Below are 27,500 nucleotides of genomic sequence, written 5' to 3'. Positions count from 1 at the left end.
TCATTTCTGTAATACATTTTCATTTTAATTTTGCAACTTATAAAGCGTTAAAATTAGTATTCATTTTGCATATTAAAACTGGTGTATGAAATGGCAAATGAAAATTATGTAATTTAATTTTCATTTTGCACCAAATGTTGCACAAATATATTGGAAAATGTAAATGTAAATACAGAAATGCATTGTCATTTTACATATTGCATTGTCATTTTGCATATTACATTCCAAATTGAATAATGCTACCCATATGCTTCCATATCTTAACACATGTCCAAAATGACGTTTTCTGAGAATGATCTGGAAAATTCCAATGTAAACAGAGGAACTTTGTTCATATCCTTGACTCTCCCTGGAACTCAGGGAATACTGCTGTAAACATTTCATTGTTCTTCAATTGCCCTTAGGTCGTTATTTCTTAGTATGCAGCTGCCTTCTGAGACAACATTGAACTCTCTTATGGAATGTTTAGCTACACGACAACGATGTACTAAAAACAGAAAAGCTTTTCCTTTGGAATTTTAAAAATGTTTTATGTGCAGACAATTTTGTTTTGTTTGACAACAACGTTGTTGACAAATGCGTTTTTGACGTATGGGTTTTCAAAGTCTATCGTTAGGAAATTTTACACTTTGAAACTGATTTTCGAAAATGTTTTGAGGTCCCTAAAATGCTTTTGTCGTGTAAAAGAGTGGCCTAAATGCATTAAGTGTTTTGTTTTTAGGTGAAATTGGTGTCATGTAAATGCCGTTAAAGGTAGGGTAGCTGATTTTGAAGGGGCTAGCAATAGCAAGCTAGCATAAGATCCCACCCTCCCGGCAAATCATTCTCCAAAGCCACGCCTCCTGCAAAACACAAACATGCTCAGAGGATAAACAGCAACACAACATACGATGTTGATGGAGGATTGAATGCACCACTGTCAGATTTCCTCCTGTCTCATTCACCGGTAAGAAAACGTTACAGTACAAAGCACATAATATTACAACAAAAATGTGTTTCATTCTTGCTCGGTCTGCAGTAGCACAATGATGCATCTTGTCTGTGCAAACAGGGTGTGTGGAGGTATGCAAATGCATACGTGGACAGGCATGTTCGGACCAAAGAATATGATTGGACAAACATTTTATGGTTCTTTGCCTACCTAAATACATTTAGACCACTTGACTGTGACTGAAACCAGGCTGTAAAGAGACTTTCAGCAAACATAACCAAAAAATGTTTTTGAAACAAATCACCTACCCTGCCTTTAAGTTACCTCAAAAGAGACAAAATTTTAAGGTAGCAATTTCCCCTACTAACAGTCTCTCAGTTTTGGTCCTTCCCCTCCAGCAATCTGAAATGATCACAGCAATTACCAACAAATCAATGATTCAATCAATGGACAAGATCAAGTCCCACCAAACAGTTTTTTTTAAGACGACGTTTCATTCAGCTATACATCACAACGAGGAAGTAATGATGTTCACAATTTCCGTTTAATGCGATTTGAAAGTAAAAGCTTTGACATGCTGACAACTTGATGAAGTAGAACTTCAAAAATCCAATTTATGCTTGAATAAAAGCTATTAAAGGATGTGGTGAGAAGTGTAGAGTACCAGGCAGTGGAAGAAAGTGAAAGCAGGTCAATGCGGTGTTGGGCAGGTGCCTTCAGATCCATCAGCCTCACTCACGGGGGAGATTAGGGTTTGGCCAGATTGTGACCAGACTTCCCTAGCAACAGCCATGAGCCTCATACTCCACAATCAATACCACAGCCTGCATCAGTAGAGGCTCAGCTGTGCTGACTTTCAGTTCGGGATCGGCTCAACTGAAAACCAACATTGAGCAATAGATTGAAAGGATTGAAAGGCGAAGGTCGGACATGTGGGGGAGAGCAGTGGGATCCCAAAAACTGGGCTGCATTTGTGTCCAAATACCTAAAGCTGCAGACAGCTTGAGAAAAGACAGATGTCCTTGAAGAAATGAGAAGAGAGGAGACCCAAATAGATCACACTTCAGGAAGCCCCTCCCATCTCTGGCTCTTATCATCATGAACATACTAGGACAAAACCGTAGTGGTGGTAACCCCATTTAACATACAAAATTACAAATAAGTAAGACACAAGAATTGCGCTATAAAACAAAAGCATGCAAGCATGCAACTTCTGTTTCTTCAACATCCTGTGCTAGATCTTTTCCAAGTAACTTAGGTTAGCATTTATTCCCATTACTGAAGACAAGTAAAAAGTCAGTAATAAAACAAAATGATAAAGCAGATTACGAATGTAAAGTGTATTTTACAATCATTGGTTTAAAGCTGGCATTAAATCAAGACTCGCACTATTATATTTTAATAACATATATATATATCAAATTTAATTTAAAACGTTTTATACTTTCACAAGTATTTTCTTTACCTAAACTTCTTTCACAGCTTAATGTGCTTTTATTAACTTTTTAATATTAAGCATGTCCTGCAGTTTAAGACAGTCTCTTTAAATGTGCAAACTTGTATGAGATGGTTGAAAAATGTTTGACTGACTTTCCACTTTAACTGGTATAGCACCTTCCTCCCAAATGCACAGAAGTATAAATATATGCAAGTATGGAACCACAAATGTAAATTCCAGGAAAAGCACTGCGAAACACTTTCCCAGTCCACATGCTTAGCATTGCTTATTGCACAACAAACTTACTTTTCAAGATTTTCCTCAGACTGTTGTAATGCTATGACACTAGTTTACCAGAACGAGAAAACTGACCACTGAAACTGCTTACGCTAAAGCCCACTACACAACCCCCTTCTAGCAAGTGCAACACATATTTATATTAACATTATGAATTTCACACGTTTCACAGCGCTAAGTGTAAAATTGAGCATGCCTTTCCACAAAGATTCGGCTTTTGAAATATTAAAATGACTCAGCAGAAGGACATGCAGCTAAATATTGCCATTTAGTACAGTGTACTGTAATACAGGTCCATACCAAATATGACTGATTTAGTGATCAAAAGTGTTCTTTTTGACAATTTCAGACCAAAAGTTAAACATTTTTCATCTATTTGGCTAGCATGCTTTGTTGTTGATGACATACTTCTCTGCCTGAACAAATAAAAGCACCATTTCAAGCCGTTTCAGGGCAACACATAAATAGATTTAAGCCTGTCTGCACTTAAAAAGTCATCAAAAGGTTAAAAATAAAACCCTAAAATAACTTCTTATTGCCCAGCTGTAGCTTCTACCTTGACTGGGATCAATAAAAGGCAGGAGCACCCGCGGGAGCATTACAGAGACACTCATATCAGTGATGGCCCATCAGGCCTGACCTTTATGTGGCTTCTCATCACAGCTCCCTGATGTCCATCTCACCACTGCTGTATCAGCCGGAAAGACTACATAAAGGAAATCTAGATCTATTATTCATTCAATCGACTAAACTACACAATTGAGACAATGACACAAACAAAACACTAAACACACTACCCGTTTCATCAAAATTCATCAAAAAAACACTGCAGTTCTTATAGGAAGGTAGACTAAATTTGGACAAAGCACAGATGTCCTCAAAGTGTTTGACATAAATTCTCTGGCAACCTGCTTTCCCTTCAGTTTCCCCAAATAGAGCTGAAATACTGAATTGTGTTCAGTATATAGGACAGAGCCACCAGCCTCCCTCTTTAGCTGCAAAGAAACACATCACTGCAGTATTTCACACTTCTCTTACTCTTACAGGGTTTCCCCTACCATTATATAGGGGGGGCGCCCCGCCCCCCTAACGGCTCGCCCCGCCCCCCTTGAAGGTCAAGTAAATTTGATTTGATTTTCTTTATAGCGCCAGATTACAATTTATTTTATTAAACAAACTAAATAGCCCTTAAGTAATATGTTATTTATCTTATTTCCACGATGGTAGGCCTATGTCTTTTCTGTCTGTTTTTGCGCGTTTACAGTTATCCGAGTTAGTTCGCACGCGCGCTCACTCACACACGCGCGCTCACTCACACACAAACAAACAAACAAACACTTGCGTCACATACAGATGAGCACTAGCGGACAGCGCGGCGGGAAATATGTCGCGTCAGCCAGATTTAAACCAGACAAAAATATTTGCGTTTTTTAAAGATGGCAACACTCGCTCTACTGCGAGTAGCAGTCCAAGTCTAAGTGCTGCGCATCCTGCTGCCCCTGACAATCATCAAAAGTCCAGTCATCATCACCGGATGACAGGTTTTGACCCAGCTTGGCTGTCAGAGGGGAAATACTCCCCTTGGCTGTACAAGACTGATCTTGGTAAGTAACTAACTAAATACATACATACATATAAATGTGACAGCAGGGTTCTCATCTAACACATGACTTGCCAATTAACTTATTCATAATATATTGTGGTAATACATGATGGGTAACTGAAACCTGTAATTTCATTAACAATAAAATTTATATTAATGAATTACATGCCGCTTGCTATTTACATTTGTGTGTTTAAAATGTTTTTAGTCAGGACATTGTAAATCTGCTGATTAAATAAGACAAGAGATATTTAATACGCTTTGCAGGCCGCTCTGTGTTGTAATGTATGGGAATGTCCTGCGCACGTGATGACGTTCAGAACAGCGCGCGTTCACAGCAGTGCTGCGTCTGACAGGATTATTCTCTCCAATATGCTGCATCATAGAAAAGAAAACTTCTAAAAAAAAAAGCCCAGTTAAAATCTGTTTATCATATAAATGTATTAACTAACATTATTACATGGCTTGGTTGAATTCCAATATAGAATGCGGTCTGTTATTTCTTGATAACAGACCGCTGCGAAGTATAACACACCGTTGCCATGAAAAACAGAGCGTTGCTATGGACACGGAACGGACTATTTTCTTTAGCGGAAGCAATACAATCATTTTTAAATCAATAAACTCCTTTTTAAATCAATCATTTGTGTCAAATTATTTTTTTATTTTGTAGGTGGCCATGTAATAAGGGGGATAATGTACTGTATAGCGAGGCGGTTGTTATAGAGATGTCGGGGTTGTTATTTGCTATAACAGCTGCGTTGCTATACATATCCCTTACTTAACGAACAATGAATGAGTATTTATAAATCTTTTTTTAGTTGTTAGTTAAAAAATAAAACTATTTAAGCTCTGGTCCATTAATATTTACAAATACTTCTATAAATTTAACAAAGGTTATTTGCAAAAGTCAATTTTAAAAATATTTAAATACGTTTAATTTATTTTTTTTAAAGAGATATCTTATGTTACCATTTTTTAACGTTTACGAAGCTACGCTCCCAGACAACCAATTTATGAGATAGATAGATAGATAGATAGATAGATAGATAGATAGATAGATAGATAGATAGATAGATAGATAGATAGATAGATAGCACATAAAGAATGAAAATGAAATTATTTCTTTTTGGTTTTAGGAATGTTCTGTCGAATATGTAGACAGCATAAACAAGCGGTTGTGAGAGGAAACCAGACCCGGCCATTTATAGAGTCTCCCTGCCAGTCCTACAGAAAGGACAAACTTGACAAACATATGGCATCTGAGCATCACAGAACAGCCTGTCAGCGCCAGTCAAGTTTGATAGCAGGTAATTTTATTTTATTATGATTCGATCAATAATATGTTTGATTCTTTATTACAAATGATGCATATAATTTCAGGCAACACTGTCCTTGCATCATTTGAGCCCACAGTTGTCCTGGAACATGAAGCTGTGGTGGGGGCATTCAAGTGCTTGTACTGGCTAATAAAGCATGAAATAGCCCACCACACCAACTATCCAGCCTTGCTGCAACTAGTTAATCTGTTGGGCTGCACCTATTTTGACAAGCTCAATGTAAGTTTCTTTTGTAAATGTTTACCATATTTCTTATTTGTCTTATGTGATCCCTATATGGACAAGTAATTGGACGTTTCTTACATAAAATTAGTTAAAGAATTCATACTGCATTTACTTGTCAAACATCTTTTCACTTTTTTAGATTGGTAAAAGCACCAACTATAGATCACACAGAATAATTGATGAAATGCTTGAAATTCTGGCAAATGTCATTGAAAAGCCAATATTGAGAGATATTTCTCAGTCACGAGCCATAGGCTTGGAGATTGATGAGACCACAGATGCATCTGTGTGCAGACAGCTTGACATTCATGTGAGGTAGATCTACTCAAAGTGTAACAACATTTCATTGACCAATAAAATTTAAATAACAGATCATTGAAAAGTAAAAAATGTATAATTTTTTACATATAGATACTTGGACAATGCGGGTAAGGTCTTCTGCCAATTCCTGGATCTGATTTGCCTTACTGACGGGAAAGCAGATTCAATAGTGGCAGCACTAAAAAATATTGTTCACACGAAGGGCATACCGACACACCTAATCTTTGGCCTTGGAACCGATGGTGCTGCTGTAATGACAGGTGTCACCTTCTTTTTATAAATAATTAAACTGTTTTCAATATTTTGTTCCTTGTTAAATTAATAAACAAATGTATTTAATAGGAAGACAAAATGGAGTAGCAAAACAGTTATCAGAGGAATGGCCACAGCTCCTAAGTGTCCACTGTGCTGCACATAGGCTAGCTCTAGCCTGTAAGGATGCATCTGAAGAGGTGCCTTACATGGCTACATTTAGAGACCATTTGGAACAGTTACACCTGTACTTCAGAAACAGTGCAAACCGCTCTGCTTCTCTGAAAGCCGCTGCAGAGATTCTCGGTGTGTGTGAGCTGAAAGTGAAGGTAAATAAGTTATGCCTAAAAGAAAATGACATATGAATACTTTACTTGCATTTATATTCATTTTTTAAACTGTTTTTTTTTTCTGTCATTGACTAGCAAGTAAAGGACACACGGTGGCTCTACCAACATGAAGCAGTAAAAAACCTCCTAAGGAACATAACTGCTGTACTGGGTGCCTTGGCAGACGAAGTAGAGACCCGCAAATGTCCTACTGCTAAGGGATTTTATTCATTCCTTGCCACCTATCGCTTCATTGCCGCCCTTCATCTGCAAGCTGATGTGCTCCCTCACCTGGCACGCCTCTCTAAGCTCTTTCAAAAGGAGGATGTCATGTTCCTGGCAATCAAAGAGCAGGTAATTTAAATAACTCAGCTCAATGTTTTATCTTATTTATTTATTTTTATTTATAGGGTACCACAATTATTCTTTATGCTTAAGTCAATATGCTTATTTTTTCCAGGTACCAGTCACCCTGGCCTTAATAAAGGGCATAAAAGATTCTGGTGGTCATCAACCTGGCTCACACCTGAGTAAGTTGACCCAAAATTTGGAAGACCCTTCAGGACTGGGTGCATTCTGCATCTCTGCTGAACAGGAAAGAGGGAGAAGAGGGGGTAATGCAGGAGACAGACAGCAGTACTGGCAACGATTTCAATCACAGGTTATGATTATGTGGCTTTTGTCTGACTTTATTGATCTAAATTAAATATAGCTGCTGCACAGTTTTATTTATCCTAATAGTTTTCTAACATGTTTCATGTGTTTGATTAGGTGATGGATCCATATTTGGATGGCCTCATTGCCCATCTCGAGAGACGTTTCTGTGAGGTTGGAGTTGTGGCTGCATTTGGAATACTCGGTCCACAAGCAGCTACACTCCCTGATGACACTGCACACACAAAACTGAGGATACTGGTAGAGAAGTTTTGTTCCTGTGTCGATTTTGGAACAGTCCTTGAAGAATGGGCTTCTTTCAAGGAGCAAGTGGTCTCAGGTCCACTTAAGGTAACTTACAAATGTGACATTTTTACATGACATTATCTTGAACACTACACTGTGTTACTGATGTCATTTTGAACCTTTTTTTAGAACAAGACACAGCTGGCAATATTGTCTGAACTGTCTTCAAAATATGAGGAGTTTGGTGCCCTGTACCCAACAATGAGCCTGCTGGCTTCTATTGCTCTGACGGTCCCAGTCAGTAGTGTAAACTGTGAAAGGGACTTTTCAACCATGAACAGGGTAATACAAACTTTTCACAATAGGATTTGCTGCTTTTAGCTATATGTTAAGCTATCACATTTAACAGTTAATGCATTTGCAGGTCAAGACAAACATCCGCAATAGGCTGCAAGGAGACCATCTTGCAGCATGCATGCGGATCTCAATAAATGGGCCAGACATTTCTGACTTCCCATATCAAGAGGCTCTGGAAATGTTCTTCCAGAAGCCCAGAAAGATACACTGCAGTGACAAAAGCTGCACACTTTGTGGATAAATTACATAAAAATAAATCTTCCAATTTTTAGTTTAATGTAATTCAAATAATTGTTCAGTTAATATATTCACTGCTGCCATTAAAAGAAACAAATGAACACCATGATTCCTTTAAGTGTTTGATTTCCAACCCTTGCTCAGCTCTTGGTGTTTCAGGGCTTTATAATGGTATGAGCTGGGGTCACTCATCTTTAGGTGTTTCCAGAAATTGATGGCTCTTTTTTGAATGTTTAGAAGGAGAGAGTATTGGCCTAATTCTGCCCTGCATCCATTGTTTGGTGTTTTTCTTTGGAGTTTGAGTATTCTTTTACAGAAATCTAAATGCATATTTTCAATTGGATGTTTTTCCCAGTTTAAAAAATCACATTTTATAGATGGACCCCAGACTTCACTGCCATACAGTACGATTGGTTCAATTACTGATTTGAAAAGTTTGAGCCAGATTTGGATTGGAATATCAATTTTAATTGATCTTTTTATGGCATAGAAAGCTCTTTGAGCTTTCGAGTTCATTCACAGCCAAAGTAAAGCTACTTCATTTAGACGAGAGGTTGGAATGGCCCATTCCAACCAATCGGCTTGTCAGGACTTGCACTGGTTTGAATTACAATCAATTATATAGTTTTCACCACTTCCAGAAGGCACTGGCGTAGGGTCAATTGAGTAGTATAAATCTTGTGTTTATATGCTCAAGTATATCATTACTGTATCCTTGGTGTACATCCAGTGGATTCCCGCGGCACTGTACATCCCCTTGTAGGACTCCGAGGTGGGTGAGGAGCAGAGATGATGAACCAATTCTTTCTAACATGGCAAATAAACAAAACACCAAAAACGGATACTGGATCAAGACTTGGAAGTCGAACTAACCTCTAATCTAATTTTTTCTTCTAAAAATGAAAACTGGCAAAGATTTATATTACTTGAGTCTCTATCAATTGATAGCCCTCTCACTAAACTGTCTCCTTTTGCTATTCAGAAAGGAATCACAGAAATAGCAGGAACAGTCAAAGATATAAAAAAGCTGCAATCGGGACAAATTTTGGTTGAATGTGCTCGCAAAGCAAACTCGGAGAACTTCTTACGAGCAACAAATTTGGTTGGAGTCACTATGAAAGCATTTTGTCACCCTTCTCTGAATAACAGTAAAGGAGTGATCCGCACCAGAGAATTGCAAGACATGGACGAAGCTTATATTACCTCAGAACTAAATCATCTGGGTGTGATTGATGTCAAAACAATAAGTATCAAAAAAGATGGACAAATAATTCCAACAGGAACATACATTCTGACTTTTAACAGACCTCACCCGCCAGAGAGGATTCAAATAGGATATTTAAGTGTCACTGTGGATATCTACATACCGAACCCGTTGAGATGTTTTAAATGTCAGAAATTTGGTCATGGTTCTGCTGGATGCAAAAATAAGGCTGTTTGCCACAATTGTGGTAAGGATGACCATGAAACAAACTGTACTAATGTCGCTAAATGTAAAAACTGTCTTGGTGATCATGCAGCTTCATCAAAGAAATGCCTTGCCTGGATTAAAGAGAAGGAAATACAAAAAATGAAACATACAAAGAAGGTGAGCTATCCTGAAGCCCGCAAACTTGTTGAAGGTCTCTCTGACTTCATGCTGAATAAATCCTATTCTGCTGTGGTCAAACCAAACATTCGGGAAATTAGTACTCAGACAGAACTGACTTGGATATCTACAGACAAACCTCAAGCTGTAAGCAGTGATAAGAATTTGTCTTCACAAAAAAGCAAGAATGTACATACCCAAACTAAGCTGGCTCAAGACACCCAGTTGGAACAAAGAGAATCCAGAGAGAAAAAGAAATCTCAAAGCACAGTAACTCGACAATCAAATCAAGACAAAAATAGAACTCAAAAACATGACAATCCAAAATATGTTGAAATGTCAGAAACTATGACAAGTCGAAGTCGTAGCCTTTCTCCAAAGTGCAAGAATAAAGGACCTGTACCTATCTTCCCCACTTGAAGATAAGTAACCATATAATTCAATGGAATTGTCGGGGTTTAAAAGCTAACTTTGCAGAGTTACAACGTTTAACTGCTGTTTTAAATCCCCTTTCTTATTGTATTCAAGAGACCCATTTATCTCCAAATGATCCCTTGATTGTTAAAATTTGTAAAATGTTTAGTGTATATGGACCAAATGTACAAAGACCTTCTGGTGGATCAGCCGTCTTGGTAAAAAAGGATATAATCCACAGTCATATTTTACTGGATACCTAAATACAAGCAATAGCAGTACGAATCACCCTTCATAGAGTCATTACACTATGCTCTATCTACATACCTCCCAGTGAAGTTATTACAACGCAAGAATTGGATAAACCTGTTGCACAATTGCTGACTCCATTTATTCTTATGTGTGATTTTAACAGTCATAATCCTTTATGGGGAGAAGATCGATGTGATGTTAAAGGAAAGAGAATGGAAGATTTTATACATAATAATGACTTGTGTTTATTAAATGATGGAACAAAAACCTACCTTCATCCAGGTCGTGGCACTTATTCTGCAATTGATTTGACTATATGCAGTGCTGAAATGTTTTTAGATTGTACATTGTGGGTCTGGGATGATTTATGCGGGAGTGACCACTTTCCACTTATTACCACATTTCCAAGACCGGATGCCCAACAAAGACCTTCAAGATGGCTACTTAAGAAAGCAGATTGGCCTTCTTTCGAAAGCATGTGTTATGAAAAACTTATTTCAGCAACTCAAGATACTCAGAACTCTATAGAAACTTTTACTGAATAGTTAATTGATATTGCAAATGAAACAATTCCAAAGACGTCCTCTAAATCACACTGTAAGACTAACCCTTGGTTTAATGAGCAGTGTAAAAAAGCTATCGGGACACGGAAAAAGGCAGAAAGACGTTTTAATAGACTTTTTAATAGACAGCCATCAACGACTAATTTTACACTTTTTAAAATTTGTAGAGCTCAAGCTTGCAGAACTATAAATGAAGCAAAGAAACAAAGCTAGAGACAATTTGTATCAAGTTTAACATGTTATACTTCCATGAAGAGGATCTGGAACATGATTCGCAAAATGGAGGGCATTGGAAATGGATCTCATATACAACATATAAAAAAACGGGATATTCTGCAGACAAAGGAAATGGATATAGCAAATACATTAGCAGAATCTTTTGAAAAGAATTCGTCAATAGAAAACTGCCTCCCTGAATTCCGGTTAATACGAACACTGCAGGAAAGGGAAAAATTGAACTTCTATTCAGATAACAAAGAAGTATATAATCAACCTTTTAAGATAGAAGAATTAATACATTCTAGAAAATGTTCACATGACACTGCTGTTGGTCCAGACAAAATTCATTATCAATTCCTAAAGCACTTACCCCAAAGTATATTATCTCTTCTTTTGGATAACTTCAATCTTGTATGGTCTTCTGGACAAATACCACCTTCTTGGAAAGAAGCAACCGTAATCCCAATACCTAAACCAGGAAAAGACCATACAGAACCAACTATCGACCAATCGCTCTTACCAGTTGCCTCTGTAAAACAATGGAGAGAATGGTAAATAATCGACTTGTTTGGACACTGGAATCGAAGAAACAAATAAGTGATTATCAATGTGGCTTTAGACGTGTAAAGTGCACTTTGGATCAATTAATCCGACTGGAAACTTATATCAGAGATGGTTTCATTAGAAAAGAACATGTTGTCGCTGTCTTTTTTGACTTGGAAAAAGCATATGGTACAACATGGAGATATGGAATCTTAAAAGATCTTTACCACATGTGTTTTAGAGGACGATTACCCATCTTCATTTTACATTTTTTGGCTAGTAGATATTTTAAAGTCCAAGTAGGAAACACCTTGTCGGATATTCACAAACAAGAACTTGGAGTTCCTCAGGGAAGTATTCTCTCTGTCACTCTTTTCAGCATTAAAATAAACAGCATTGAGAATATCATCGGAGCTAATATATTCGGCAGCCTATATGTGGATGATCTCTGTATCTGTTATAGAGGGAAGAACATGAGTACAATTGAAAGGCAACTGCAGTTATGTATTCACAAAATATATCAGTGGTCAGTTGAAAATGGATTCAAGTTCTTTAAATCAAAAACAGTTTGTACCCACTTCTGTATCCAGCGATCCCTTCATCATGATCCAGAACTCTTCATTAATAGAGAACCGATTAATGTTGTTAAGGAAATCAAGTACTTGGGTCTTATATTTGACAACAAAATGACTTTCATTCCTCATTTGAAATCACTAAAAAACAAATGTCTTAAAGCTATGAATATAATGAAAGTATTGGCAAAAACAAAATGGGGAGCAGATTATATTGTTCTTTTGAGACTCTATAGAACACTAATTCGTTCCCGTCTGGATTATGGAAGCATAATATATGACTCTGCCAGAATATCATATAAGCATATGCTTGACTCAGTACATCATCAAGGCTTACGACTTGCCTTGGGAGCATTTAGAACTTCGCCAGAACAAAGTTTGTACATTGAAGCCAATGAACCTTCTCTTCAAAATAGACGATTGAAGCTCTCACTCCAATATGCTGTTAAAATAAAGGCAAATAAAACCAATCCTGCTTATTCTACAGTCTTCAACCCAAAATTTACTCCTCAGTATGAGAGCAAACCTAAAAGCATCTGATCCTTTGCTATTCGTATTAAACCACATTTGGAGAACTTAAATACAAATTTGAACATTTTAAATCAAATACAATTCAATTCTATATCTCCCTGGAAATTAAAGAAGCCTAATATCAATTTGGATCTGGCTCATCAGAGGAAAGGAGTGACCCATCCAAATGTATATAGACAGCAATATTTGGACATAAGAAACCAATTCCCTTTTCACGTACCTATATTCACAGATGGTTCGAAGGTGGAAAATAGTGTAACAGCAGCAATAGTGACTGGACATCAACGCTATGGAAACCGTATTCCAAAACAGTGCTCAATTTTTTCTGCTGAAGCACGTGCTTTACTTTTAGCTTTGGAGCATATTGAAAATGCACAACAAAAAAATTCTATAATTTTTACAGATTCGAAATTTGTCTTCAAGCATTGGACACTTTAAAAACTGATCATCCTTTAGTGGACTGCATCTTAACAAAAGTGTATTATCTACTAAATCAGTTCTTCAGTATTATTTTTTGCTGGGTTCCAGGACATGTTGGACTTTCAGGAAATGAACGAGCTGATGCAGCTGCTAAGGATGCTCTTAATCAGGAAGTTAATGAATGTCAAATTCCTCCTTCAGATATGAGACCGATTATTAATCGATATATTTTAAATAAGTGGCAAGAAGAGTGGAATATGTATAAGAATAATAAATTGTATGGAACTAATCCGGAAATTACCAACAGACTTTTTATCAATTTTAAAACTAGACTTGATCAAGTTGTCTACACTAGATGTCCTGAGATGTCGTATGGGTCACACAAGTTTGACCCATGCGTTTTTGCTTAAGGGTTAAGATCCAACTCTATGCATGTTTTGTAAAATACCCTTATCTGTTAAACATATTTTACAAGCAGAATGCTTATTACAACTTATTACAAGCAGAATGCTCTTTTATGAAGTTACTTCACTTAAGGACATATTTAATGAGATTATGCCTGAAAAGGTTTTGGATTTTTTTATCATGTGTTAATTTAAAAAATCTTATATAATATGACTTGCTGTGTTTATTTGTTTTGTTTTCTTTCTTATTGTATTTATATGATATTTGTATTTTTGTAATTGTATTTTTGCCATGAAAATCGCTTTGAGTGCTGACATGGCATTAAATAAAATAATCTGAATCTGGTTGATGGTGTTTTTGATTGGGCCTTACAGTCTGAATCAAACCATCTGTCAGTGTCCAATTTCTTTTTCGTTGGTTTTATAATTGTCATATCACTTCTTTGTGCTGTCTTATAGAATATGTAATTTATATCTTTCACTGCCTGATTGATGCCGAATTTATTTTTAGGGAATTCCTGTATTTGGAAAGCATGTAAGAGGGACTGGATTTCTGAAGATTCAGTAGCGCTAATTAGCGTTTTCTACTGTTTTCTGTCCATTTGAATGACATAATTTTGTGCATTTGATATGGTGTTGGTTTGGGTAGTGTTTCAGACTGCTTTATATAAAGGGTGATTTGGCTGTGGTCTGAGAAAGGTCTCAAGGGTTTGACTGTGAATGCTCTCAGAGAGGAAAGCTCTAGGTCTGTGATGGCATAATCTACAGTGCTGCTCCCAAGAGCCGAGCTGTAGGTGAAGCGACCGAGTGAGTCTCCTCGCAGTCTTCCATTGACGATGTACAGAGCCAGATTCTGACAGAGCTGCAGCAGCTGTCTTCCGTGAGAGTTCACTGCCTGATCACAGTTCTGTCTGGGAGGATGAAAAGGGAAAAATCTGTTATTGCCAGTAATGTATCTGGCGCCTTCTGATTCTATGGAATCTAATTTGTCACCGGTTCTAGAATTGAAGTCACCCAGAAGCAGCACATTTCCCTGGGCCTGGAAATGGCTGATTTCTTGCTCTAAGTTTTGAAAGGTTTCTTCTTGGAAATAGGGAGACTCGAGGGGTGGTATGTATATGGCACAGAGGAAGTCTGAGAGGTTGATATGATGTCTTTTTTAATTTTCAGCCACATGTGGTACTGGTCTCTTTTGACTAATTCTATGGATAGTTCAGATTTAGTCCAGATGATCATCCCTCCTGAGTCTCTTCCCTGTGTGGTAGATCTGAGTTTGACTGAAGATAATATAATTTCTCTGTATCCTGAGGGACAGCCAATGGACTCATCCCCTCTACACCAGGTTTCTTGTAAAATAATGATATCTAGGTCATCAATTTCTCTCATAAAGTCTGGGTTTTTACTCTTCAGACCAAAGACTGAGGATTTGAGACCCTGAATGTTTCATAAGGAGATGCTAAGTGATTTCATAACAGAAAGAAAGATAATCTATCAAGTTTGTTTGCTATTTTGAGAAAAGGAGAAAGACATAAAAAGTGCAAAAACTTTTTTTTGCTGCAACAGTAAAAAATAAAGATAATGTGGGTAATGTGGAGTTAATAACATTTGGAAATGTGTTTTTTTGTCTCTGTCCAGTGTGTGTCAGCAGGTGAGAGCAGATGATACTCAGCATGTGTTGGATGTTGTGCATGTTTACTCCTCCGCTGACGGCCTGGGCGTAGCTCTGTGTCTCTGGCTCGGGTGGAGGAGCGGCGGGGGGTTCTGTGGAGCAGTCTCTGTCTGTGTGGCTCCTGTCGGGGCACTGAAGCTCTGGATGATGTGCTGGCTGGGATGCTGTCTCTCAAGCCATGTGCTGCTGTGTGGTTAGGGCTGGTTCTGCTCCACCTGGGGATGGGCTGGTTGGTTCTGTTCAGAGTGACGTCTTTAAGTCTTTTTGCCAGGATATGTAGTATATTTTTATATAGGTGGACATGATCATACAGACAGTCTGTGTCCAGGTCTGGGTGGTGTGCCAAGTAGACATTAGGCATGAGGGCACAGTGTCTGGAGATGTTAGCATTTATCTTATTGATTGTGTTTGGAAGGAAGTCTTTTCTCTGAAGCAGAGTGGAGAGGATGATTTTTGAGTTGGGGAAAGTGTGTCTTGCTTTCTCCACAACAGCTCTGAGGGACTTGGACACTCGGTCCTGCTGGCTCCGCAGGTCATTGGTCCCCATGTGAATGATGATGTGGCTGGGACGGCCCAGCTGAGATTCTGTCAGAAGCTCCAGGGCTTTGTCTGTGTTGAGACACCAGTGTTTCACAGCTCTGTGTCGGGGGAAAAGTTTCTTTATGTCAATGAATTTCCCATTTGAATCGATGAGCAGGGCTATTTCTGTCTGTTGTGTGCTGGTGGGTGCTGGACTGTTCTCAGATGGGTGCTGCTGGTGTTGTGCTGGGCCCGAAGCGTGGTGGTGACTGTGAGCGCTCTGGGTCGGGTGTCTCTGGGCTGGAGGCCAGTGTTCTTTGAGATCTGGACTACTGCTCTGTGTATTCTGCTCAGACGATAGATACTCAGTTAATAGTAGGTCTGTGCAAAAAAACGAATGTGATTTTCATGCACATCTCACCAGTAAAGACGCTCCTGTAATTAGAAGTATATCTCCAGCACGTGCGTTCGGATCAGGGTTGCCAGGTTTTCACAACAAATCCTGCCCAGTTGCTTCTCAAAACTAGTCCAAAACTAGCCCAATCGCGTTTCCAGGAGGTTCCCCGATAAAAATTGCTTCCCAGGCTTAAAATATACGTTTTTTAGCAGGGTTGCCTTGGTAAAATTCGCATTTTAGGGGCTAAATATCACGTTATTTGTATTGGGGTCGCTTCGACCCGCGGACATGAAAAACAACCACAGACTTGGCAACACTGGTTGGCATTTACTACACCGAGCCGTAATTCACTGACAATCTACACAAAATCGATGTTAAAATCGAAGGCGATCCTTTTTATCGATTTTGAAAACAATTTTGTGTTAGTTGTCGGTAGACCATGGCTCTGTGTAGTAACTGCCGCTCCACCTGTACCAGTGTTGCCAAGTCTGCGATTGTTTTTAATGGCCGCGGTTTGAAGCAACCCCAATACCAATAACGTGATATTTAGGCCCTAAAATGCGAATTTTACCAAGGCAACCCTTCCAAAAAATGTATATTTTAACCCCGGGAAAAATTTTTTATCGGGGAACCTCCTGGAAACGCGATTGGTCTAGTTTTGGACTAGTTTTAAGAAGCAACTGGGAAAGATTTGTTGTGAAAACCTGGCAACCATGATCTGAACGCACGTGCTGGAGATATACTACTAATTACAGGAGCATCTTTACTGATGAGATGCGCATTTTTTGCACAGCCCTAGTTAATAGGGATTTTTCTCGTTTCATTATTGCACTGTAGTCAGTCTGGAATGTTTTTAGATTTCCCTGTACCATGACTGTGCCATTTTTATATAAGTTCACAGTTATCAATGTGTTGTCGGGGTCACATGGTTCTCTAATTTTGACTTTCCAGCCATTACAGATGCCCTCCTTCTTTATAGACATGTAATGGTTTATTATAATGGCTTTATGCCAGACGCTCTGCATACAGAGTTTCTGGGTTGTCTTTGAGAAGTTTCTGCTTATAGTGTTTCCTTGCAGAGTCAGTTGTGATGTCAGAGGGGTACTGTATGGACACACAGTCTGTGCAGAGTGGGGAGCTCATTTGCATATGGCAGTGGGGTGACTGCGTCTGCTCCTCTGATTGGTTACTGTTCTCTGGCTCATTTGAATTGATAAATTGAGTGTAGGGCAGCCATAGCTTTAGCTTTTTAGCATTTTTAGCAGCTTCGGTTTATAAAAACTATAAAAAAGTTCAATTTTAAACTGTATATCCTTGAAGTTGAGAATAAATATTGTCCAGTTCAGTTAGCTGTACTCACTGCTTCTCCCTCTCTGAACTGTTGAGGTTTGTCTCGAAGGATTGTCCTGTTTTTGGATTTCCCTCCGATTCTCTTGTAGGTCTGTGCTGCAGTGCTGCTAGGAACTGATCTTCTTAGCTGAATATTTGGTTTTAAAAACAAAAAAAAATACCTTTTCTGATTTCCTTTTGTGAAAGTTCAGTTCAGAATTTGATATTCTTTCAGATATTTAAAATTTTTCATCTAACTCTCATCTCAAAATAGCAAAAAAGAAGGTAAATTCTAAGAGCTCATGCAGATCATGACTCTCTCTGATGAAGTCTCTCTCTCTCTCTCTCTCATTCACCCAACATTCTACACCTCATGAGAGGCAGTGAGATGGGGAAAAACCTTTATTTTACAGTCTATGGGAAAAACCATAGACTGTATAAAAACATGGACGTCACCCGTAGACTCCTGGACAGCATTTTTGAAGCTCACATTGTGCAGAGCGGACCGTCGCCATCTTGGGAGCAAAGAACAAAGATCAAACAACGCTTCTGTGCACTGGCCTCCCTATCACAAGTTAAGAGATTTTAAACAAACACTGTTAATACACATGCAGTTAAACAAATGAAACAGTTAATGCTATAAAAGTTTGCACATCTAGAGAAATAAACAGCAGATGTTCATGGTAACAACTTCTTTAACTTGATCAAACGCTGCTAATACACACATAAATTTGTTAATAAAGTTAATAAAACGAAAACATGCATGTTTTAATGCTATTGAATAAAGAGAAACGATCCACTCGAAAGTCTCCGGCCAATGACGTCACTTCCAGGGAGGCATGTTGTACACGCCCCCGTCCCTTGACTCCACCCCCAGGTCAAAACAGTGCCACAAAGAGAGACGTGCAGAAAAATGAAGCACAAAGGGAAAATGGTATATCGCAAGCTCAAACTAGACTGACACGCAAAATAAAAGCAGCGTTGCAAATAAATTAATAGATATGACCATGGAAAACATGTATTGCAAAATCATTGCTTTCTCGTGGTTTCATTTATGTTTTGCAATTCTTTATTTTTGTATGCAACACTTCATTTTTTTCTCTCAATTCTTTATTTTCTTTTGCAATTATTTTATGTTTGCAAAAAGCAAAATAATTTTCCTCGATACTTACATTTTTGTTTGCAAAACTTTCTTTTCTTTTGCAAAACTATATTTTTTTGCGTATATATAGGCATTATTTTGACTCCATAGCTCTCTCTGGTGAAGCCTAAAAGGAAGTGATTAAAACTGTAATTCATCGACTGGCCTCTTGAGGCTGGCTGCAAAAGGGAGTCAGTCCCATAGACTCCCCATGTTAAAATGGCCAAATTTACAGGAGAAAAAAACTACGTCCATGTTTTTTTTTCTTTTTTTAAACAAGATCAAAATTACATGTATAAGACAAACATTATACATGATATAAACAAACATTACACATGAAATAAACAATCTCACACTAGGGGGATGTATACATATTCACAAATGAAAGTTCTAAGTTCTAGTTCTAAGATTTGTATATGACATTTTGCATGTAAAACAATAAGATTTATCATGTAAACGTGACTGTGTTTTTCTTTGCTGTTCTCCAACATACCAAATTATACACATTTCCGTAACCAAAGAAAATTATTATCAATATTCTGTACAATAAAATCACATACATTTTGCCAAAATAGTTTTACAAAAAGGCAATGCCAAAACGAATGTGCCACAGTTTCAGGGCAACTGACACAAAAAGAGCAACTAATATCAATATCAGATTTGAATTTTACTAAATAATGTTTGGTTGGGTAAATCCTGTGTATAAATTTAAATGACACTTCATTAACCTTGTTTGTAATTAAATATTGATTGGGTATTAACCAAACTTTTTTCCTAACAATATTGTCTGTCAGGTGATTGCGATATGAATAAACATAAGACAAAGACACAATATCTCGTTGAAATAAAACTCTTATGAATCGGTTGTGTGATTTAAAAGAAAAACAGATGTTACCTATAAGAACTCATTACATTAGGCAGAGACCACTGTTGGATGTTAATTCTTGTCTGATGTCTAAATAACATGCAATTCATGGTAAAACTGCTAAGGATGTTGCCCAAAAGTTAACTGAGGAAATGAAACAGATTTCCATTTGGCTGAAAAACTCTCATTTAACTTTGAATGTTGACAAAACGGTTTCTATGCTTTTTACAAATCGCTGCAAGTTCTCGCTATGTAAAACTGAACCAAAAATCATAATTGAAGGTCAGGAAATCTTAAGGGTTGACCAAATTAAATATTTAGGAGTCATTCTTTACCCAAATTAAATTTCAAAAAACATATACAAAAATAACCAACATGTTGAAAATTAACATAGCAGATATATTAGGAACTCTCTGACTATAGATGCATCTAATTTATATCTAAATGCGATGATAATTCTGCACTTTCGTTACTGCATGAAGAGTTGGTCACAGGCATGTAAAACAGCATTTAAGGCCACTGGAATCATTATATAAAAGTTCTCTTAAGGTTCCTGACAAGAAATCTCGGCTATTTCATCACTGTCATATTCTTAAAAAAACATTATTATTAAGTTTTGAAAACATAATCATATATTCTAATCTCTGTCTTTTGTTCAAGATAATAAATGGTACTGCAGCTCCTCCATTAAAGAAGTTCATTTCACTGGGTTCAGAAATGACATCTCGAGCCACTCGGTCGACTGTTCGGGGCGAGTGTAGGATTCCTCAGTGTAAAACAGCATTTGGCAGCTCAGCTTTCTCAATTGTTGCCATTAGACAGTGGAATAAGTTGCCAACAGAGTTGACCACATGTGAATATTTTAAACCTTTTTCACATCGGGCCAAAAAGTGGCTTCTTCTAAAGCAAACATGTTCACAAAATGTTTTGTAATTTATGTGTTTGTGAGAGTGTATTCGTAAATGAATGTTTGAGGAATGAATGGTGTGGTAATTTAAATGCTTTTTAGGGGTAAATGTATTATTAACAAGTGTATTTTATTTATCATCAGCCTGCCCAGGGACTACAGGTGGAAATTAGCATAAATGCTACAACCTGGTATAATGCATCTCTCCTTTTAAAGGTTAATGTATATTTTACAGTGTCCCAGTTCAAATAAATAAAGTAAAAAATAAAAAAATCTAAAAAAAAAATCACCATTGATCTTCTTGAACAAAGTCAAGTCACTACTCTCGTTCATTTCTGTCATGGCTATGGAGGCCTTCTGTGAACTTTCTACCTGCCTTATCACGGCCACAGAGGCCACCATTAATCTGTTTATGTTATCTGTTCCAGTCCCAGCTAACCAGACGTGCTCTCCTGTGCCATCAGTCCTCTGCTCCACCCTGGTGGGCTTCTGTCCCGTCTGCTCCGCCCAGGTGGACTCCAGCTCCACTTGCTCCACCCTGGTGGGCTTCTGTCCCGTCTGCTCCACCCTGGTGGGCTTCTGTCCCGTCTGCTCCGCCCTGGTGGGCTTCTGTCCCGTCTGCTCCGCCCTGGTGGGCTTCTGTCCCGTCTGCTCCGCCCAGGTGGACTCCAGCTCCACTTGCTCCACCCTGGTGGGCTTCTGTCCCGTCTGCTCCGCCCTGGTGGGCTCCAGCTCCCCTTGCTCCTCCCTGGTGGGCTTCTGTCCCGTCTGCTCCGCCCTGGTGGGCTTCTGTCCCGTCTGCTCCGCCCTGGTGGGCTCCAGCTCCCCTTGCTCCTCCCTGGTGGGCTTCTGTCCCGTCTGCTCCGCCCTGGTGGGCTCCAGCTCCCCTTGCTCCTCCCTGGTGGGCTTCTGTCCCATCTGCTCCGCCCTGGTGGGCTCCAGCTCCACTTGCTCCACCCTGGTGGGCTCCAGCTCCGCTTGCTCCACCCTGGTGGGCTTCTGTCCCGTCTGCTCCGCCCTGGTGGGCTTCTGTCCCATCTGCCCCGCCCTGGTGGGCTCCAGCTCCACTTGCTCCACCCTGGTGGGCTTCTGTCCCGTCTGCTCCGCCCTGGTGGGCTTCTGTCCCGTCTGCTCCGCCCTGGTGGGCTTCTGTCCCGTCTGCTCCGCCCTGGTGGGCTTCTGTCCCATCTGCTCCGCCTTGGTGGGCTCCAGCTCCACTTGCTCCACCCTGGTGGGCTTCTGTCCCGTCTGCTCTGACCTGGTGGGCTCCAGCTCCCCTTGCTCCTCCCTGGTGGGCTTCTGTCCCGTCTGCTCCGCCCTGGTGGGCTCCAGCTCCACTTGCTCCACCCTGGTGGGCTTCTGTCCCGTCTGCTCTGACCTGGTGGGCTCCAGCTCCCCTTGCTCCTCCCTGGTGGGCTTCTGTCCCGTCTGCTCCGCCCTGGTGGGCTCCAGCTCCGCTTGCTCCTCCCTGGTGGGCTTCTGTCCCGTCTGCTCTGACCTGGTGGGCTCCAGCTCCCCTTGCTCCTCCCTGGTGGGCTTCTGTCCCGTCTGCTCCGCCCTGGTGGGCTCCAGCTCCGCTTGCTCCTCCCTGGTGGGCTTCTGTCCCATCTGCTCCGCCCTGGTGGGCTCCAGCTCCCCTTGCTCCTCCCTGGTGGGCTTCTGTCCCATCTGCTCCGCCCTGGTGGGCTCCAGCTGCCCTTGCTCCTCCCTGGTGGGCTTCTGTCCCATCTGCTCCGCCCTGGTGGGCTCCAGCTCCACTTGCTCCACCCTGGTGGGCTCCAGCACCGCTTGCTCCACCCTGGTGGGCTTCTGTCCCGTCTGCTCCGCCCTGGTGGGCTTCTGTCCCATCTGCTCCGCCCTGGTGGGCTCCAGCTCCACTTGCTCCACCCTGGTGGGCTTCTGTCCCGTCTGCTCCGCCCTGGTGGGCTCCAGCTCCCCTTGCTCCACCCTGGTGGGCTTCTGTCCCGTCTGCTCCGCCCTGGTGGGCTTCTGTCCCATCTGCTCCGCCCTGGCGGGCTCCAGCTCCACTTGCTCCACCCTGGTGGGCTTCTGTCCCGTCTGCTCCGCCCTGGTGGGCTTCTGTCCCGTCTGCTCCGCCCTGGTGGGCTTCTGTCCCATCTGCTCCGCCTTGGTGGGCTCCAGCTCCACTTGCTCCACCCTGGTGGGCTTCTGTCCCATCTGCTCCGACCTGGTGGGCTCCAGCTCCCCTTGCTCCTCCCTGGTGGGCTTCTGTCCCGTCTGCTCCGCCCTGGTGGGCTTCTGTCCCATCTGCTCCGCCCTGGTGGGCTCCAGCTCCCCTTGCTCCTCCCTGGTGGGCTTCTGTCCCGTCTGCTCCTCCCTGGTGGGCTTCTGTCCCGTCTGCTCCGCCCTGGTGGGCTTCTGTCCCGTCTGCTCCTCCCTGGTGGGCTTCTGTCCCGTCTGCTCCGCCCTGGTGGGCTTCTGTCCCGTCTGCTCCGCCCTGGTGGGCTCCAGCTCTGCCCGGTGGGCTCCTGTTCCCAAGTTAATTAGTCAAAAGTCCAAGCAGCAGCTGGTGGACAAATGACTTGTAAATACATAACATGAAATGGGGTACACTTGTGTTAACAGGTTAATAAATCAAGGTTATCTGTCTTGTTCTTTGCTTATTGCTTTCATAATATCCCTCTTAAAACATCCCACCTTTCTGTAGATTATCTTTTTCTCTCTTTCATGATATCATGTCTTGTAAGAGTCAAAATATTGAGGCCTTCATTCAGTTTGGATGCGTTTCATTTTAATATAATTATGTTTATGATGACTAGTAGCTTATGATTGTATTATAATGCTGAAAAATGAAAGTGATGAGTTTATATTTAAATTATTAATGAAATCACTGACTACAGTCAGCCATTGAATACTACGAGGCAAAAAATGTCATTTTCTTTCAGGTATAAATTGTTTATTATACAGATGTAACATTTTCTTCATTCTATTTATTTATTTATCTTCATTTAACTTTTTGATACACAATATCCTGTTGTGGAAACTTAATGACTGCACTCTATTCTTCTCTTCTCTGGATTTGTTGAGTTTCATATTAAAGAGATTATCAGATAGATTTGGGTTTGCATCAAATGTTCTTTGACTTTTATGCATAATAAATGTGTTTATGAATAAAGATTGATCTTTTGAAAGCAGTTATTTTGAGTTTGATGTCAAATACTCTCCTCTTATTCAACTTTAACATTGAAGGAGTGAATACAACATATTTTATCCACCATCAACTAGAGTTACCACAGTCAAATATGATTTTCAAGAGAAAAATCAACAAATAAATAAGATAAAACAAACCCTGGTATAATAAATACAGAACATGTTCACATAGGACACTATTAACATGATTATATGCATGAAACCATTCAGAAATATTTGGGCACAACTGTTTAATAATTTTTATATTAAACAAAACATATTAAACAAAAACACAGATTTTGCACAAGTGTGACCCCAAAATAAATGAGCTCAAGAGTTTAATTTTAATGGGGAAAAAAACAGCAAATAAAATTGTTATAAATATTGTACAGTATAATAAAATCCCATCAAAACTGTAAATATTAAACAAAAAAATATTACATTGATTTCCCTGTTTTAAAAAAAAAAATGTATTTTAAGTACCAACTGTGACCAAAAAAAAGGATCTAAAGAGTTTAATTTTAAAGGACAAATTGCTCAATAATATTGTATAAATTTTACAAAGCATCATAAAATCCCCTCACAATTCTAAATATTATTCAAAATATTAAATATTAAATTAAAAAAATAGTATTGAACAAAAACATTACATTAATTTCCCTTTTTTAAGTACCAAGTATGACCAAAAAATAAAGGAATTAAAGAGCTTAATTTTAAAGAGAAAATGGATCATAAAAGTTTTATAAATATAGTGCACAGTGTCATGAAACTTGTAATAATTCTAAATAATTAACAGAAAATATTTTGGAACGAAAAATTTATGACGTTGATTTTCCTGAGGAGAAAAAAATAATAATATTAAGAAGAAATAAAGTTTATTCAGGTTGTTTCAAGTGTGACTCAAAAATGTAGAAATTAATTGGTTTTATTTTAAAGGAAAAATAGCTCCTTCAAGTTTTATAAATATTGCGTAGTGTCTTAAAATCTTTTAGTAATTCTAACTAATAAACATAAAATATTATTGAACAAAAATACATTACAACGATTTTCCTGAGGAGAAAAGTTACATTTCAATTATCAAGTGTGACTCAAATGAAGGAGCTCAAGAGTTTAATTTGAATGAAAAAAAAACAGCTAATACAATTTTTTACAAATATTGCATAGTATCATAAAATCTCCTCAAAACTCTAAATATGAAAACAAAGAAATAAATATTTTAAGCACCAAGTGTGACCCAAAAATAAAGGAACTCGAGAGTTTATTTTAACAGGGAAATAGCTCATAAACATTTTATAAATATTGCATAGTATCATAAATTATTTTACTAATTCTAAATAATAAACAGAAAATATTATTGAACAAAAATATATTACATTGAACTTCCTGTAAAAAAAAAAAAAAAAATTGTTAAGTACAAATTGTCACCAAAATATAAAGGAGCTCAAGAGTTGAATTTTACAGGAAAAATAGCTAAAGAAAAAAAGAAAAGAAAAAAAGTATATATATATATATATCTTAAAATCTTGTAATAATTCTAAATAATTAGCAGAAAATATTATTAAACAAAAATATATATCACTGATTGGCTTTGCTTGGAAATTTTTTTTTTTATTTTAATGGGGAAAACAGCTAATAAATATTGTAAAAATACTGCAGAGTATCATAAAATCCCCTCACAATTCTAGTTCTATTTAGCAAAAAAAAAAAAAAATAGTATTGAACAAAAACATTACATTAGTTTCCCTTTTTTAAGTACCAAGTATGACCAAAAAATAAAGGAGCTAAAGAGGTTAATTTTAAAGAGAAAATGGATCATAAAAGTTTTATAAATATAGTGCATAGTTTCATAAAATGTTTAATAATTCTAAATAATTAACAGAAAATATTATGGGATCAGAAAATGTATGACGTAGATTTTTCAGAGGAAAAAAATAATAATAATAATAATAAGAAGAAGAAGAAATAAAGTGAATTCAGGTTGTTTCAAGTGTGACCCAAAAATGTATAAAATTAAATGGTTTTATTTTAAAGGTAAAATAGTTCATAGAAGTTTTATAAATATTGCGTAGTGTCATAAAATCTTTTAGTAATTCTAAATAATAAACAGAAAATATTATAGAAAACAAAAATAGATTACAATGATTTTGCTTGGAAAAAAGTAGTATTTTAATTACCAAGTGTGACCCAAAAATAAATGAGCTCAAGAGTTTAATTTTAATGGGAAAAAACAGCAAATAAAATTGTTATAAATATTGTACAGTATCATAAAATCACCTCAAAACTGTAAATATTAAACAAAAAATATTGATTAATATGATTTCCCGTAAGAAAAGTATTAAAAAAAAGTATTTACTAAAAGTATTTTAAGTACCAACTGTGACCAAAAAAAAAGGATCTAAAGAGTTTAATTTTAAAGAATAAATTGCTCAATAATATTGTATACATTTTACAAAGCATCATAAAATCCCCTCACAATTCTAAATATTATTCAAAAAATATTATCGAACAAAAACATTACATTAATTTCCCTTTTTTAAAGAACCAAGTATGACCAAAAAAAAAACAAACGAGCTAAATAGTTTGATTTTAAAGAGAAAATAGTTCATGAAAGTTTTATAAATAGTGCAGTGTCATAACATTTTTAATAATTCTAAATAATTAACAGAAAATATTATGGAACAAAGAATTTATGACATAGATTTTCCTGAGGAAAAAAATTAATAATAAGAAGAAGAAATTCAGGTTGAAATGTGACCCAAAAATGTAGAAACTACATAGTTTAATTTTAAAGGATAAATAGCTAATAAAAGTTTTATAAATATTGCTCAGTATGATAAAATCTTTTAGTAATTCTAACTAATAAACAGAAAATATTATTGAACAAAAATACATTACAATGATTTTCCTGAGGAGAAAAGTTACATTTCAATTATCATGTGACCCACAAATGAAGGAGCTCAAGAGTTTAATTTTAATGAAAAAAAAACAGCTAATACAATTTTTTACAAATATTGCATAGTATCATAAAATCTCCTCAAAACTAAATATTAAACAAAAAACAAAAAAAATTGAACAAAAATATAAAAAATTTGTTTTCCTGAAAAAAAGAAAAGAGTTAGTTTTCAAGTATGAAGCGTACAGAAGAGGATCAGGACCAAACAATAATAAAAATAAAACCATCTCGAGATTAAAGTCATTATAATACGAGATTAAACTAAAAGTTACATTTTGAGGAAATAGTGAATATAATATGTTGAGAATAAACTCATTAAACTACAAGAAAAAAGTGAGATTTTGAGAATAAAAGTCAAATAAAATGTTGAGAATGAGCCGATGAATATGAGAGAAGAAAGAGAGAGAAAGAAGAGACACAGAGTTGATCTGATCGAACACGAGACACACAAGACCAAGCTTTGAATCAGATTTACTTCATTTTCATCACAATAACAATATTTCACATCAGAGAAAAAGAGATTCAGAATCATGGACTGATTTTATTATTAAACTAAGACTGGATGAACTCCTGAAAATAATATGACACAACAGAGGAAATATGAGATATTATTTTACACATATTTATCAGTGTGTGTGTGTGTAAGCGTGTGTGTGTGTGTGTGTGTGTGTGTGTTTAGTGTTTAATGTGACACAGAGACACTGAAGAGTTTGAAGAATAAAGTCTAAATCCAGCGAGTAGAGGTTGAGTGAATGTGTGTGTGAATGTGTGTAAGTGTGTGAGTGTGTGTGTGTCAGAGACGCTGTAGAAGGACAGAGAGCCGCTCGACTCGTC

General features: G+C 38.0%; 2 protein-coding genes across 5 annotated transcripts in view; both read right to left on the bottom strand.

Annotated features, from left to right (window-relative positions):
* Positions 1-27,500, bottom strand: part of LOC132141086 (NACHT, LRR and PYD domains-containing protein 3-like) — a 174,726-nt gene that overhangs the window by 87,782 nt on the left and 59,444 nt on the right. The window lies entirely within an intron of this gene.
* The window catches only part of LOC132141049 (NACHT, LRR and PYD domains-containing protein 12-like), a 59,704-nt gene continuing 59,508 nt past the window's right edge, over positions 27,305-27,500 (bottom strand). For all 3 annotated transcript variants that reach the window (XM_059550209.1, XM_059550218.1, XM_059550227.1), the window contains one exon: positions 27,305-27,500. This exon is cut by the window's right edge and continues 386 nt beyond it. In XM_059550209.1, coding sequence (XP_059406192.1) covers positions 27,342-27,500 — 159 coding nt within the window. In that variant the 3' untranslated portion in view covers positions 27,305-27,341.

Source organism: Carassius carassius, chromosome 1, assembly GCF_963082965.1.
Source record: "Carassius carassius chromosome 1, fCarCar2.1, whole genome shotgun sequence".
Taxonomy (NCBI): Eukaryota; Metazoa; Chordata; class Actinopteri; order Cypriniformes; family Cyprinidae; genus Carassius; species Carassius carassius.
This window is presented reverse-complemented; position numbering and strand designations above follow the sequence as displayed.